The 17,410-nt window shown below is 35.4% G+C and overlaps 1 protein-coding gene across 1 annotated transcript in view; it reads left to right on the top strand.

The window, feature by feature from the left end:
• LOC134266728 (dynein axonemal heavy chain 8-like) overlaps positions 1–17,410 on the top strand; it is a gene marked incomplete at its 5' end in the record, with an annotated part of 101,370 nt that overhangs the window by 13,098 nt on the left and 70,862 nt on the right. The window contains 4 exons of the mRNA XM_062748948.1: positions 10,535–10,725; positions 12,354–12,475; positions 12,787–12,905; positions 13,222–13,424. Coding sequence (XP_062604932.1) covers positions 10,535–10,725; positions 12,354–12,475; positions 12,787–12,905; positions 13,222–13,424 — 635 coding nt within the window. The remainder of the gene's footprint in view (positions 1–10,534; positions 10,726–12,353; positions 12,476–12,786; positions 12,906–13,221; positions 13,425–17,410) is intronic.

The raw sequence follows: 17,410 nt of genomic DNA, 5'->3' as shown, positions 1-17,410 counted from the left end.
ATCCATCTATAAAACACTGACCCCTTCATTTTGTCAAAGTTTTCTCCTCAATACGGTCCTCGATTACTGGATTAGTTTATCATTTTGAACAGGTCACTCTGAGTTTAATAAATTTAGGTTTGGCATTGTAAATTGTTATATCGTGGGAAATTAAGGCATGTTTTGGTAATATGAGAAAGAAAAGATAACTCTCATTCAAAGAAGTGGAATCACTGCAGACCTCTTATTCCTGACCAATCTTTGTGTTCATGACAATGCTTAGAATCACTACAGACCTCTTGGCCAATCTTTGTGTTCATGGCTATGTTTAGAATCACTACAGACCTCTTGGCCAATCTTTGTGTTCATGGCTATGCTTAGAATCACTACAGACCTCTTGGCCAATCTTTGTGTTCATGGCTATGCTTAGAATCACTACAGGCCTCTTGGCCAATCTTTGTGTTCATGGCTATGCTTAGAATCACTACAGGCCTCTTGGTCAATCTTTGTGTTCATGGCTATGCTTAGAATCACTACAGGCCTCTTGGTCAATCTTTGTGTTCATGGCTATCATAGGCGCTTGGGTCAAAGATACTGTGTTTTTTCTATATAATGTATTGTCGAGGAAATTCGAACTATACTCTAACATTTTTTTTCAGTGTGCAGTGTTAATTTTTAGTTTTTTGTAAACCTTTCTGCTTCATATACACTAGAATGTCACGGAAATTCAATTTTATGCACGCTTTAAAAATGACATATCCCACTGTATACTAAAAAGAAACAAGGCTTGCAACTTCTTTTGCCCCTTTCCGTGCCCCAGACTCGATTTTTTCCTCTTAAAAGTTATATGCGCCGCTTACCAGCTGAATTACCAATCCCCATCTCTGCAAATAATTCTTATACAATGATAAAAATCCTCAGGTATAAACTTTTCATCCATCTTATATTTTTAAATAATTATTTTCTCTCCAATGTCGGCATTTTTCTCTCGTTTAATTCTGTAATCACGGAAGTCCCCGGAATTACAACTGCCAAAACCCAAAACGGGCGGACAGAAATTTATTTGACAGTTCTAAAAATTGCAAGGATCGGAGTATTTGGCGATTTAGAATGTCTAAAACATCTTACCTAATCACTGACAATAATATGATAGTATTAACCTGTATCATTAATCAAAGGAAATTAAACTTTAACATATAGAAGGAATGGGGGGGGGGGGGCTGAGTCTCGTCGATCCACTTGTTCAAAAGTGTGTATTGATCGAAATCAATTATTGTGTGAAAACTTTAACGAGCAAAAAAAAATTAAATGAGGAAATAAAAAAACAAAACAAAGAAAAGAAAGAAACGAAAGAAAGAGGCTGTCTAAACTTAAAACTGTATTTCATGAGAAAGGTGTGGGACGTTCAATAAATATTCAATGGGCATAAACTCTCTCTCTCTCTCTCGATACAACAACTATTTGGCACCAAATGTGTAAAAAGTGTGAAGGGTAGAAGATGATGATTAACTTTTGTTTCGATGAAAGAAATATACTGTGTTAGGGGACAATGTACATGTCTACAGATGCCAACTTGAATCACCCCCCCCCCCCCCTTCCTCCGTCGGGCATAAAGTAGTTCTGATTAAGCAACGAATTCTGGTGTAACTGGTATTTGTATTGAGCTGCATATTCAAAACTAGATTTTTTGTAATTTTTTATTTTTTTTGGTAAAAATATTTTTCATGCAATCAGATAAATTGTTTAATAAGATTTAACTGGTGAATATATTCTGGTTGCAGGCATATACACACCTTTCGCGTCTTTCAGATCAAGTCACCTGTAGTAATAGTATAGAAAAACATGCAGTTGTTGTACAAATAAACTAAGCGCAATGTTTTATTTATTCTTAAATTTATCTTATAATGTTTCGCCTAAAACACAAGTGTTTGAGATAAGGTATAAACACCCCCCCCCCCCCCCCCCCCGTTTCGTCTATATGTTAAAGTTTAATTTCCTTTGATTAATGATACAGGTTAATACTATCATATTATTGTCAGTGATTAGGTAAGAAGTTTTAGACATTTTAAATTGCCAAATACTCTGATCCTTGCGATTTTTAGAACTGTCAAATAAATTTCTGTCCGCCCGTTTTGGGTTTTGGCAGTTGTAATTCCGGGGACTTCCGTGATTACAGAATTAAACGAGAGAAAAATGCCGACATTGGAGAGAAAATAATTATTTAAAAATATAAGATGGATGAAAAGTTTATACCTGAGGATTTTTATCATTGTATAAGAATTATTTGCAGAGATGGGGATTGGTAATTCAGCTGGTAAGCGGCGCATATAACTTTTAAGAGGAAAAAATTGAGTCTGGGGCACGGAAAGGGGCAAATGAAGTTGCAAGCCTTGTTTCTTTTTAGTATACAGTGGGATATGTCATTTTTAAAGCGTGCATAAAATTGAATTTCCGTGACATTCTAGTGTATGTGAAGCAGAAAGGTTTACAAAAAACTAAAAATTAACACTGCACACTGAAAAAAAATGTTAGAGTAAAGTTCGAATTTCCTTGACAATACATTATATAGAAAAAATACAGTATCCTTGACCCAAGCGCCTATGATGGCTATGCTTAGAATCACTGCAGACCTCTTGACCAATCTTTGTGTTCATGGCAATGCTTAGAATCACTGCAGATGTCTTGGTCTTCACCAATCTTTGTGTTCATGGCTATGCTTAGAATCACTGCAGACATCTTGGTCTTCACCAATCTTTGTGTTCATGGCTAATGCTTAGAATGAGTGCAGACCTCTTGGTCTTGGCCAACCTTTTTGTTCATTAAGACATCCTGGACTTTCATAATAAGGCTACTACTTTTAGAGTCTTATATTCTATCCCTGTGATTTTGACCTCATTCCAGAGTCATGACATATCCTTAGGTAGGATTTAATCAATTGTGATTACAAGTAACTATTTTGCCATATGCTATCTTTCACAGTTTCAAATTTTTTTCAAAGTAATAGCACAAGCAAGAATTTTACTTTTCTGAACCTTTGACCTGATCGTAAGTCATAAATAAACAAAAGGCCCATGGTCCAATATCCCCACCATATTCCTATGCTAAGTTTTGATCCCTGGTTGTGGCCTTGCCTTATACCTGTTGGTCAGGATTTTACTAATTTGGAATCTTCACTACCTTAGAGTGATTTTGTATAGTTAATATGACTAAAATTGGCTTTGTTGTTCTTGAGAAGATATTTTACTAAATATTCCTAAATATTTCTATGTAAAACTTTAATCTCATGATGTGGCACAGCTCTACCCCTGGGGATCATAATTTGAACAAAACTGAATTTACAGTATGGATTAAAGCTTTAATTGAAGTTTCAATTTTTCTAGCCTAGTGCATCTAAGGCTATCTAAATTTAATTCTCTGGTTCTCAGGCCAATTTTCTCCAAAACTGATGCGGGAGGGCGGCATTTTATTTATCATTTTATTGGCAATAAAGTAGATGAGGGAGGTATTTTTTTAATTTTAATTTTCGAATTTTCTTTAACATAAAGATAATTTTTTAATCACAGATATACTTTCCATTTCTGGTCAAAATTTCTGCTTTATCCATTGCTTATCAGCGTGTAAACATCGTAGGTAATGTCCTCGAATGTATTTTCAAACGAAGTAGCCAAAATCTCATTGAAAATGGCTACCGGAAGTGATATTTGAATACTAAATGATGAAACAAATGAGGTCGGAAATTTTTTTTTCCGGATTGGCCTCCGCAGTACCAACTTTTTATTTATCAAAAATACAATAAAATTAGCAATGCGGCTACCTCAAAACGGATGCGCGCGGGCCTGAGAACCAGAATTTCAATTATATATAGCCTAAGAAAGATTTTTCAACAGACTTGGAAAGATATTGTCAAATCAACATGTTGACAGCAATTTGCTTTACAATATTAACTTTGGTACAATGTACCTAGCTGTAAGAAGTTCATTACCCTAAATGGTCTAATAGAGATCAAGCTTAGTATTGTTTTCTCTGTGCTAGATGATAAATTACTTAATATGACATAATATATTACATGCTAAGGCCACACCAATTTGTAACATAGTTCTTCGGATTTTCAAAAATAAAAAGTGAGGCGAGCGAGCGAAAATATTTTACAAATATTATTTTTCATTTTGGGTTTCAAAATTATGAGGCGAGCGAATAGAATTAATATTAGTGGAAAAATTTCTGAGTTCTTCTCTTTTTTCTATTACCATGATTTAGTATTATTTTTTCTGGATGAGAATATATTTTTGATGCACTCATAAGATGCGAAAACGCGTCTTTCTTTTGTTTCTCGTAACATTGCAAATTTGACATACTAGGGTAGTTTCAATTCTATAAATTTTCTGTTTAATTCTGTGCAAATTGTTAAGGTCATGTCAGCCCTTACCAAAATATTGACCTTCTGGCAACATCTTCCGGCATTATTGCTGCAATATTGCGGCAATATCATTTTTCATATGTAAGTTAGATATAAATTGGTATTTAATAGAAATAATGATCTATCAATCTAACAATTAACAAACTGTGCTGAGGAATATAACAAACATTATAATAGCAAGCCACAGGGTCAATAAGAAATAGCTACTTCTGCTCTTCTTTGAACAGATAGAAAATTATGTTGATCATCATAATGAAAATCAAGATATGTTTGTGAAACACTATGCGCCTGGTGGCAATAAAGTTTGATGAAAAAGCTATTTATAGCATATGGGTCACAGTCAAGGTCACAAGGTCATTGATCTTGGTGTCATTTCAAAGAACTTAATTAGTGGAGTAGGAATACTAAATATGAAGTCTCTATCTCTTATAGTTCAAAATTTATGGCAGAGGATCAAAATGGCTATTTTTAGCATATGGGTCACAGTAAAGGTCAAATTGTCATTGACCTTGGTGTTACTTGAAAGAGTTTAATTAGTGAAGGGTGCATACCAAATATGAATTCTCCATCTTTTATGACTCAAAAGTTATGTCGAAGTTTCAAAAAAACTATTTTAAGTACATTGTATATGGTCACAGTCAAGGTCCCAAGGTCATTGACCTTGGTGTTATTTGAAAGAGCTTAATTAATGAAGGGTGCATACTTGATACAAGTTCTCTATCTTTTATGGCTCAAGATTTATGTCCAAGGTTCAAAAAATCTATTTTAAGGATATGGGTCACAGCCATGGTCTCAAGGTCATTGACCTTCAGGTGTCTTTTGAAAAAGCTTAATTAGTGAATTATGCATACTAAATATAAAGTCTCTATCTTTCATTAATTTTAAGTTATGATGAATATTCGAAAAAGCTATTTTTAGCATATAGGTCACAGTCAAGGTCACAAGGTCATTGACCTTGATGTCATTTGAAAGAACTTAATTAGTAGAGTAGACATACCAAATATGAAATCTTTATCTCTCATTGGTTCAAAAGTAATGGTGAAGGTTAAAGTTTACAAACAAACAGACAGGACAAAAACAATATGTACCCCTGATCTATCGAGACGGTTGCATAAAAAAAGTTTATAGAAACAATATTAATATGCCACTGTGAAAATGTCCAGCAACTCTGCTACTCTAGGATATATAGACATACAAGTGAAGTCTAGTATGCATGCATCACAAGCACTAATTGAAACACATATAATTTTTCCAGTTTTATCTCCATTGAATCATTCATCTCAAAAAGAATATTGGTTTTGACTCACCAAGTCTGATGATATGGAAACAGAGTACACATTCCTACAATTCTGCTTAAATTCTTTTTTCTAGTCATTCCACACTATGCAGTCTTACTACTCATCTTGACTAATCCCACTGTACACAATTAACAACTCTAATTAACTTGATACAAGTCAGTAATGAAGCAAAACATGCCTGCCTTTGAATTCCCTCCACTTTATTTAAAAAGAGGAAGTAAATGACTGAGCATGCTCAACAAATGGCTCATGGGTAATCCTAGATGTTGCCAGAAAGTTTTTTTCTGGCAGTATTGCCAGAATGTCACCAGAAGTTGTTGCAGCTAGCGGTGATATTTCATTTTTTCTGGCAGTATTGCCAGAATGGCACCAGAAGTTGTTGCAGCTAGCGGTGATATTTCCCTAACCCAAAAAGCTTGTTTCTGGTGACAAAAATGTGTTGCCGCAATGTTGCCGCAATATAGCAGCAATATTGCTGCAATAATTTTACTTTGGTAAGGGAGGTTTTGAAATCGCAATTGCATCACTTTTAAATTTTCTTTAATTTTAAGTTTAACAAATATTGTCAATATTTACTTAACCTTGTGTGTACTGTATGTTACAGATTTTCCCCTTACCCAAAACAACCCACAAGATTGGATCAACCCAATTTATGCCCTAAATATTAAATGTACATGTCGTAATTTTATTTGTAAATATCATGGGAATATCACCAATCATCGTATGTTATTAATGTAGGCTTTATAATTCATCGTATATGTTTATCAAACGAATATTGTTTGGTTGTATAGTACAAACCCGAATTTCCTCCATTGATTAATCCCATCGTTATAACAAATGGCCGTCTGGCATTGTTATTCAACTGATGTAACTCGAAATACACTTGGCATCATCTCCAAAGTAATTCCCAACCAATAATTCATCCTTTTCCAGCGTTTGTAATACTTTTTAAAGCCTTGTTTACTTGGTGCAAAGTTGTTTACAAATGTCGCGCGAATACTGGCGGTACCGCTCGTTATTCGCGCGTGAGGTAATTCGCACCTACCAACCAAAAGGTATATAATAAACGATCCGAGAGACAAACGCCAGTAGTGCTTGCGCTGCTCAACCAGGCATGGTGCCTTCAGTGCCCATCAGACTGGTACTCTACCCATAGGTACGTTTTGTACCATAAGATCGGGTAGGCTGATGCCTTTTCAAACCCACTGTTTTTGGGTCCCCATGCTTTTCCTGGGTAAACTCACCAAATTATGGGCAAAACACCCATTTTGAGAGTAAAATACCCATTTTCCCCAGTTTTTGCCACTTTTTGTTGATTTTGCCCAAATTGTAGTAAATTCCTGACATTTTAGCTGTTTTAACTGATTTTCTTGATTTTTAATAAATTTATAGAAAATTACAATCTCTTCTTATTATTGGGTAAATTTCAGAAATAAGAGACCCACGTATAATTTCTGTAACAGGGTAAACCACAGAGTGGTAAAAGAATACAAAGTATTCAAAAACCACCACTACACCCAGAAACGTTACATGTATTTTTCATATGCTGATGGTGTTCTCTTTATCGTTTCATAAAACAAAGCTTCAAACGTCCCCTCTGATTCCATTTCTATTGCTGTGTATGGAACTGCTGTGTACCGAATGTTTTTAACTATAGTACACAGGGGTGTGCAATTGAAAAAAAAAATCAAGTACTTTCCCATGGGCTAGTGGCAGATTTCAAGTTATAAGCCCTAAGTGAAAATGCACTAGCCCGAATAGAGGGGCAAAAATTAAAATAAATACTAATGTTGAGAAGAAATTAATTGCTGAAAGAGTCAGGGTACTGAGGTCATTCTTTTTAAAATTAAAGTTAAAAGTTCTCACTATCAATATTAATCGTGCATAAATTATAATGAAAGAAAATTAAAATTAATTTAAATAAATTATCTTCCTTTTTCTGATCATTTCACCAGCTCATTCAGAATGAAATCAAATTCATTTTGTTTTCATCTTAAATCAATAAATACATTCAATGTGATTCTTAAAACACTTATCTTTTAGTTGATTGTGTGATCGTAAATAATTTAATGAGATATCTGCATGTATTTACCATAAATGGAGGAATAGAGGAAATTCGGATTAGGAAAAACGATCGTTTTTGGAAGTAAATAAGTCAGATAGAACTGCAAAACAGATAAGATTATGGAGATTTATTGACAGTAGGAGCATGTTGTCTGCAAAATTTTAACTGGTTAGGAATTTTATAGCAAAAAAACGAGTGAAAATACCGATTGTGCTTGTCATGTATTGTGTGTTGTTATATTTTTTACTAGCCCGATGGGCTATCTCCTTGCAGAAAACAACTGGCCCGACCCCCTCCCCAAAATGGTAGCCCCGATGCTAATTGCTCACCCCTGGTACATACGAACAGTTACACAGATATCTTGCAAAACTTCACAGACTGTTACAAACAAACTAACGAAATCCCGCGCTTCTGTCAGTCTTTTATGTGTAAAAAGTCGAGAGAAAAAATTGTATTCGGATATTTTTGGACGCGCGCGCAGATTTTATTTTTATAATATTATAATTTGGATTTGTTGAAAATAGAAGCGGCGAATCCAACGAACTATATTAGAAATTGGTATGGCCTAACAATTACAATAAACGTTTTCAAATCACAACTTAAAAATGTAATCCTTAATTTTATCCACCCACCTCAACACATATACAAAAGTTGTAAAGGGGATTTAAGTGGAATCACTATGTGTGTCTGCCCTAATTCAGCATATCTCAAAGGGTATCTGCAACAAATTTGCTCATAGATGCCAACTGGAGGAAGTCCAAAGAAATATGTACTACCACTACAAATGTCCATCAGACAAATACGCTTCTGTGCTTAAATTGAAAATATGAGGGAAAAAAAATGAGTCTCTTTAGATCTTCAAAAAATTCCCACATAAACTCCTATAGAAACTGATTAGTGGTAATAGTTGTCTTTTCTAATAAGTTGGCAATCATTATCAAGTGCTAGCTATGTTATCCTTAGAAGTTAACCTTACAATTAACCTAATTAAGATAAAATTCAGATCCGCTTGCATACTCGCTACACTAACATCTAACAACATCCAAGAGAGGATCATGTCAGAGGTCAAATTCGGAACAACTCTAGACTTATTCGCTGATAATATGTACTGAACTGCAAAAGAAACGTTGCATTAGATTTTGAAAAAGTAATGCACTTATTTTGAAATAAAAAATAACGAATATGTAATTGATGTAATGTGTTTTTAATTATCTAACATTTGTTTTAGAGTTATACACATTCAATTTAATGTCAAATAATGTCAATATCACAGATTCCTATTGTCCTGAGTGCACTTCCGTTAGAAACGTGTATGGCCACCATTGGCATTAATTACAGCCATGCATCTTCGATACATAGAGTTGATGAGTCGATTGATGAAGGCCATAGGAATAGTCGCCCACACACGCTCATACGCCATAGAAAGTTAAGCAGCAGTTGTCGGTCTTGGTTGTTGTTGGTTTAGCTTTAACTGGATGTGATCCCATAAATGTTCAATGGGGTTTAGATCGGGACTAAGAGCCGGCCAGTCAATAACTGCGATGTTGTTCTGCTGCAGGTAGTCCCTAGTTATTCTGGCTGTATGCGCACGCGCGTTATCTTGCTGGAATGTCTTGTGTGGATGTTGGTTGAAATGCTGTACAACATGAGGCCTCAGGACTTGATCAATGTAGCGGGCAGCTGTTACACCATTTCCTCTGCCTGGACCAAGATTCTGGAAAACAACGGGGCCAAGTTTCGAATACAGGCCAATGCCACCCCACACCATGATGCTCGGCCCGCCCCATGGATCAGTTTCCATAACACAGTTGTCATTGTAACGCTCACCCTTCCTTCGCCAAACTCTTGCTCGACCATCGTGTGTGGAAATGCAATATCGACTTTCATCGGAGAAGATGACATTCCTCCATCGTCAATTACGCCAGTTTTGCCTTTGTGTAAGGACAGGACCTCTGTATGGACGGCGACATCTGAGGTTATTTGCTGCTAACCGACGACGTACTGTGTCGTCACTTATGGGTGGCTGATGTGTTCCAATGGTATTGCGTGCTGTTTCTGATGCCCTTGTGAATCGGTCATTCAAATGCTGGCGCACTATGAACCTGTTCTGTCTTTGCGTTGTAACTTGTGGTCTACCACTACGTGGGCGATCGTCTGTGCTGTTAGTTGCATTGAAACGTTGGCGTAAACGTTCAATTGTGCGTATACTGCAGTTGAAGTCGTTTGCTATCACCCTGGCAGCTTGCCCAGCATGCAATCTTCCTATGACTTGGTCCCTTTGTTGTCGATTCAAACGTGGCATAGCTCTGCTTTCAAAACTTATCCTGATAATCATTTAAATGTTCGCGGTGTATAAACCCATAATGAAGCGTGAAAAGCATGAGCATTAACATTTTTCAATTTAATGCTGGAAAGTGTGTACCACGGGAGGCTAGAGATTCAATGACAATTGAACGTGTTTCTAAAATCAGTGAAGCGTAACTTACCTTTAAATGATTGTAGAGTTCACATTTCGTGTTCATGCATATTTAGCACAGATTATAATATTTACAAACAATATTTCATATTATCAAATATTTCTTTTAAAAATGCGACGTTTCTTTTGCGGTTCAGTATACAATATACAATGATTTTGCAGGCGACGATTTGATCGGTTGATAGAATTTGGCCTCTGACATGACCCTCAATGAGATGTTGTTAGATGTTGTGTAGTGAGTATGCGAGCAGATCTAATATTTAATTTTAATTGGATTGATCTTACAATGTATTTTACAGATCAGACAAGAGTCCAGTAACAGCAAAAAGAATTGGAAACATCATAGAGTATCTAACATTTGAGGTTTTTAGATACACATGTAGAGGTCTTTATGAATCACACAAATTTTTGTTCACCTTGCTTATGACTCTGAAGATCGACATGCAAACAGGAAAGGTGAAACCAGAAGAATTCCAAACATTTATCAAAGGTAATATATAATATCTAACAAGCATTCTAGTCAGTAGTTCACCTGTGTTAAATTTTAAAATTAATTCCAAGTTTATTCTGCTATCTTTTGTCCATCCATCTATTTGCAAACTTTGCAATAAGTCAAAGAGATATGGAATTATCCTTAATTAGTGCCGTTTAGTGGTGGAGGAAGGTTAGGATTATATATAGCATTTATAAATTTAAACTTTTCTGAATTGAATTATGTTCCCCAAACGAAGTTGGGGAACATATTGTTTTTACTCTGTTTCTTATTATTATTATTATTATTATTATTCCTGGGAAAATTTTGTCTTTGAGTGATCTTGTAAACTACACATCCGACTAAGGTAAAACCTTTTTAGGGTCACTAGGGATGTTATGTAGATTTGCCGAACGAAGGTCATTTTGCGCGCACGTGCTTGCAAGAGCGAGCACGTGCAACACGTTAAATGGCCAATATAAGGTATATTGACTTAACTTTTCTATTTTTTGATGAAATGCTTTGAAACTCATAATGTAAGGATATATTAGTAGTATAGACAAGATGACATGGTCTAAATAGCAAGATCTCACGCGCATGCACGTGCGCTTTGCTCTGATTGGCTGAAACTAAAGTCTCAATATCTTTCTTGTTTTTTGACGAAATCCTTTGAAATTTTCAACAAAGCCATGCATTACGATATCCTACAACATGATATATAGCAATTATCATGAAAACACGTGTATGCACGTGCGCTGCAATCTGATTGGCTGAAACTTCAAATAGCTATAACTCCCTTGGTTTTCAACAAAACAGGATGGGTTTTGGAACATAGATACATATAATGGACTTCTACAAGAGGGTATGGTCACCATGCACATGCATACACGTGCGTGTACTTGCGCTGCAATCTGATTGGCTGAAACTTAAAACAGCTATAACTCCCTAGATTTTCAACCAAACAAGATTGGATTTGGAGCATAGATATATATAATGGACGTCTACAAGAAGGTATGGTTACCATGCACATGCATACATGTGCGTGTACGTGCGCTGCAATCTGATTGGCTGAAACTTTACATAGCTATAACTCCCTTGGTTTTCAACCAAATGGGGTGAGATTTAGAACATAGATAGATGTAATGGACTTCTACAAGAAGGTATGGTCACCATACTCATGTATGCACGTGCGTGCACGTGAAATGGGTAAAATAAAAAATACACTTGAATGAGCGTTTTTTTTTTTATACTTTTGGATTAAATACTTTGATATTTAGCATATTAAAATATATAGATCGTGTAGACAATATGATATGGTCATTACGCACATGCATTAACATGTGTAAGTGTGCAATGATAAAATTTGAATGAACATAGTGCACTTTTTGGTAAACGTTGTTAAAGTCTCAAATGCATAGAGTTTGTCTTATTTAATTACGCTTACAGGGAATATGACTAGAAAAGGGAGTTGGGGAGCGTTTGGGGAACATCTGTAACGGTCCCCGTTACAATTAGCACTAGTTGGTTTCTGCTTTTCTCTAGCCAAAGTGCTCAGGTAATTAATGTGGCCTATGGCCATTCATGGTAGTCTATAGGTATTTTCCTCTACAGAGAATAGTGCAAAGCATTTGTAATGTCCTATACAGGTGGTGCTGCACTTGACTTGAATGCTGTTATGCCAAAACCTTCAAAGTGGATTTCTGATATGACCTGGTTAAACTTGGTGCAACTTAGTGGACTACCACAGTTTTCTGAAATTCTCAATCAGGTATCTTTACATTCTTCCAAATCTATTATTATAAAAGCAGTTTCTTTTTTCATATAAATTGATAAATGCATCATGTCCAAGACCTTGAAATTTGATCTATTTTTCAAATAATTAAAGTATGGGTATAAGTTTTGAATAAAAAAATAAGGATTTAATTTTTCACATGCATGTGCATTAATTTTGTCAAAGCTTATCTGGGTGTATTCTGTTTTTTGGACCTCATAAACTTTATTTCCAGGTATAATACACCTTAAAAAAAAAAAAACTCAATTTGTACTATGGTAAACCTTTACATAAAATTGCATTCAAAGGTGTCCAGAAATGAGAAGGCCTGGAAGAGTTGGTTTGATACTGATGCCCCGGAGGAGGAGCACATTCCTGATGGTTATCATACATCATTAGATGCATATAGGAGACTTCTGTTAATCAGGTATTATTTATCTCTAATAATAAGCTGCGGGCTCAATTATGTTTTTCTATAGCTCAAATGATCTCTTTCTTTTCTTATTTGTCTTTTTTTTTTTTTTTTTTGTTATCAAATGTTGCCATTCTTTTTATAAAATTTGTGTCTTCAGAAAGCAAAATTTTCTGTAAGCTGAAGTTTTGGATAATTCATCGCTTATATTAATCATGTGAAAGATGTTTTTATTTGTACTTTGCATCTGCATTTGTCCAGTGCACATACAAGTCTAATTGTAATGCTTTAAAAGAAAAAAATCCTTTTTATTTTGATTTCTTCTTTCAAGATCTTGGTGTCCAGACCGAGCTATTCCACAGGCCAGGAAGTACATAGCAGACTCCATGGGTCCAAGATATGCGGAATCAGTCATCCTTAACTTGACACAGACCTGGGAGGAGAGTGACATCAGAACACCCCTTATATGTCTTCTGTCAATGGGATCTGACCCCACCAATCAAATCGAGTCACTGTCAAAGAAAGTTCATCTAGGTAATGCATTTGAAACTTGAACTTATCTGTCAGAGAGTTTTAAGCTTCTCTGATCAAAATTTATCTGTTGTCTGTCATTGTTGACATTTGTAAGCTTTTAATAATTTCATATTCTTCTCCAGAAGGTTTTGGCCAATTTCAAAGATTCCACAATGCATCCTTGGGTAAAGGGGATTCAAATTTGTTCACATAAAGTGCCAAGCTCTCTTTCAAGGGGAAAAAATAAAGAATTTGTGAAAATTTGATGGAAACTTTTAAAAAATCTTTTTCAGACACACTGGGCCAGAAAAACTGAAACTTAACTCTTTTCCCCTTAGACCTTTCCCTCCTTTACCCCTTAATGACGACTTTTGACGCCTAGCCCCCAACCCTTAATGACGACTTTTGACGCATGTGTATTTCATTGTTGATTTGACTTGAAATTAACGCTTGTATACTAATTATTTGAGCACAGGTGGCCACCTGCAGGTTAACAATAGATGATTGCATCATACTACAGTTAGAAATCACGTGATTTACCTGTGTAAACAAACAAAGGAATCTTGGAAAGTCCCACCAAAATTCAAAGTGGCGGACTGTTACATACGATGTTTTTTGAGCATATAACTCAGTTAATAGGCAATATTTTCTCATCCAGTAAAGCATTACATGAAATTCAAGCTATAAGCTACCTATTTCTTGAAAGGTTTGAAAATTATAATGATTTATATGTTTTTTATACTCCAACATAACTTACGAAATTTTTGTGAAGTTCGGGACCGCGGAGTGCCGATTTTGTTACCCGTTTCTCACAAATTCAGAACATACCTTCCATTTTACACATATTTATAAATGTAAAGGTGTAGAAAATAATTATTTTAATAGAATTGTGTCATTAAAGTGTCCAAAAACGTTCAGAAGTCGAATTTTAGGACGTAAGTCTGAAAATTTGTCGGCGAGATTGACATTGAAGAAGCACTACAATTTATCGATTTCTGAGGAATTAAACTTATAATAATGATAAGAAATAATAATTTAACCATCAATTATATCATCACACATATTTTTAAATTATTTATACAGACAATTTTGGCTTATTAAAGCCGTTTTACATGTTGAAAATATCCATTTTTATATTTTCACCTGCTTCATACATGTTAACCTATTGTGATGAAAAATAGGGAGATTCAGACTTCAAAAGCGGTAACATTGCGCGTGCGTTGTTTTACGCTTGGATTACCGACATACTTCATGTAATATATACATGTATGTAGCCTTAAGGATGACGTTTACTCACGTTTCAGAAAACAGAAAGGAAAAATTGTAAAGTATAATATGTTAAATCAAAAATTGCTCTAAAAGGATAAAATTACTTAGTTTTGACCAAATATCAATTGAAAAATTAAATATATTATTATTTGAAGAAAATATACGGGAACAAAAATCAATGTATGGCAATGCAGAGGAAATTCGGACTAAATTTTTAATTTTTAGCTCACCTGAGCCGAAGGCTCAAGTGAGCTTTTCTGATCAAAATTTGTCCGTCGTGTGTCGTTGTCGTCGTCGTTGTCGTTGTAAACTTTTCACATTTTCATCTTCTTCTCAAGAACCACTGGGCCAATTTCAACCAAACTTGGCACAAAGTATCCTTGGGTGAAGGGGATTCAAGTTTGTTCAAATGAAGGGCCACGCCCTTTTCCAAGGGGAGATAATCATGAATTTGTTAAAAATTTATGGCATTTTTAAAAAAATCTTCTTCTCCAGAACCGCTGGGCCAGGAAAGATGAAACTCATGTGGAATCATCCTCAGGTAGTGTAGATTCAAGTTTGTTCAAATCATGACCCCCAGGGCAAGGGTGGGGCCAAAATGGCCGACCCAAGTTTTACATAGGAATATATAGGAAAAATCTTTAAAAATCTTCTTCTCCAGAACCACTGGGCCAGGAAAGATGAAATTCATGTGGAATCATCCTCATGTAGTGTAGATTCAAGTTTGTTCACATCATGACCCCCGGGGCAAGGGTGGGGCCAAAATGGCCGACCCAAGTTTTACATAGGAATATATAGGAAAAATCTTTAAAAATCTTCTTCTCCAGAACCACTGGGCCAGGAAAGATGAAATTCTTGTGGAATCATCCTCAGGTAGTTTAGATTCAAGTTTGTTCAAATCATGACCCCCGGGGCAAGGGTGGGGCCAAAATGGCCGACCCAAGTTTTACATAGGAATATATAGGAAAAATCTTTAAAAATCTTCTTCTCAAGAACCACTAGGACAGAAAAGATGAAACTCATGTGGAATCATCCTCAGGTAGTGTAGATTCAAGTTTGTTCAAATCATGACCCCCGGGCAAGGTTGGGGCCAAAATGGCCGACCCAATTTTTTCATAGGAATATATAGGATAAATCTTTAAAAATCATCTTCTCCAGAACCACTGAGCCAGGAAAGATGAAACTCATGTGGATTCATCCTCAGGTAGTGTAGATTGAAGTTTGTTCAAATCATGACCCCTAGGGCAAGGATGAGGCCAAAATGGCCGATCCAAGTTTTACATAGGAATATATAGGAAAAATCTTTAAAAATCTTCTTCTCCAGAACCACTGGGCCAGGAAAGATGAAATTCATGTGGAATCATCCTCATGTAGTGTAGATTCAAGTTTGTTCACATCATGACCCCCGGGGCAAGGATGGGGTCAAAATGGCCGACCCAAGTTTTACATAGGAATATATAGGAAAAATCTTTAAAAATCTTCTTCTCCAGAACCACTGGGCCAGGAAAGATGAAACTCATGTGGAATCATCCTCAGGTATTGTAGATTCAAGTTTTTCAAATCATGACCCCCGGCCCTGGGGATAGGGTGGGGCCAAAATGGCCGACCCAAGTTTTACATAGGGATATATAGGGAAACCTTTTAAAATCTTCTTTTCAAGTACTTCAAAGCTATGATTAGTGATACCCGGGGTATTTATATGGAATCATCCTCAGGTAGTGTAGATTCTAGTTAGTTCAAATGATGAACGCCTGGAAGGGGGGAGTAAATTCAAGCCCGATGTGCTCAGGTGAGCGCTGTGGCCCCTGGGCCTCTTGTTCATTTTTGTCAGAATTATTTATTTTTTGCAATATTAATCACAATGTAAAGGTTACATGTTTTTTTGAACATCATTTTACAAATATTATATGCGTTAAAGCTAATAAATTATTGCAAATAAATGAATGCTATGAAATAAAGAAATTCAAAAATATGAACAAAAACCATTCCAGACAACATATCTCAATTATTTGATCATTGACCCCATATAATGTTAATACCATGAGAATAAGGGCAACAAAATTAACCTGTTGCTATAAATAATTTAGAGTTCTTATCAGTCAGATTTTTTTAATATTCGATAATAACTGGGGAAAAATATCAATATGACAGAGGAAATTCGGACTGTAATAATTATCAAATTTATGGCCAAAACTCTAATCTTTCTGTTTATGAAGCAGTGCTGTTCAATTGCTTTTATATTTCGTTATCTAAAAAGCTTTGTTACTTGTAATATTTTGTGAGTGAAGAAAATATTGGTCATAGTGTGAAAAATTGAGGTATTTCCCGTGAAATACTCAGGGGCCACTAGCATGAAAAGTAGGTCATTGACCTAGTTATTTGAAATTAAAATTTAACACCAGAATTATAGGTGTACAGTGTGCAATAGGTGGTTTTTAGTTCTTATCAGTGGAATGTTTAGTCCGCTGAGTAAAGGTATACCTTAAATCAATAAATGAAACCTACAATAATACATCTTAAATATCGACTGCAAAGAAGAAGACAGAAACACCTTAAGTTTGACATAAATTGTACAAATTCAAATATTTTTCATGCTCATCATTTTGCTTGGATTGGCTGTTTAACTTAGCCTTTTGAAGAGAGATCTTAGCCTAGAAGCAATAATTCTGAATGTTCATTCAGTTGTTAAACAAAACAAATGATGACATGGTTTAAACTATACCTAAAACAAGTTCCTA

The sequence above is a fragment of the Saccostrea cucullata genome, unplaced genomic scaffold (assembly GCF_032062105.1).
Source record: "Saccostrea cucullata isolate Sc308-1 unplaced genomic scaffold, CSIRO_AGI_Scuc_v1 ctg1177, whole genome shotgun sequence".
NCBI classification, from domain to species: domain Eukaryota; kingdom Metazoa; phylum Mollusca; class Bivalvia; order Ostreida; family Ostreidae; genus Saccostrea; species Saccostrea cuccullata.
The sequence above is the reverse complement of the archived record's forward strand: the minus strand, read 5'-3'. Positions and strand labels throughout refer to the sequence as shown.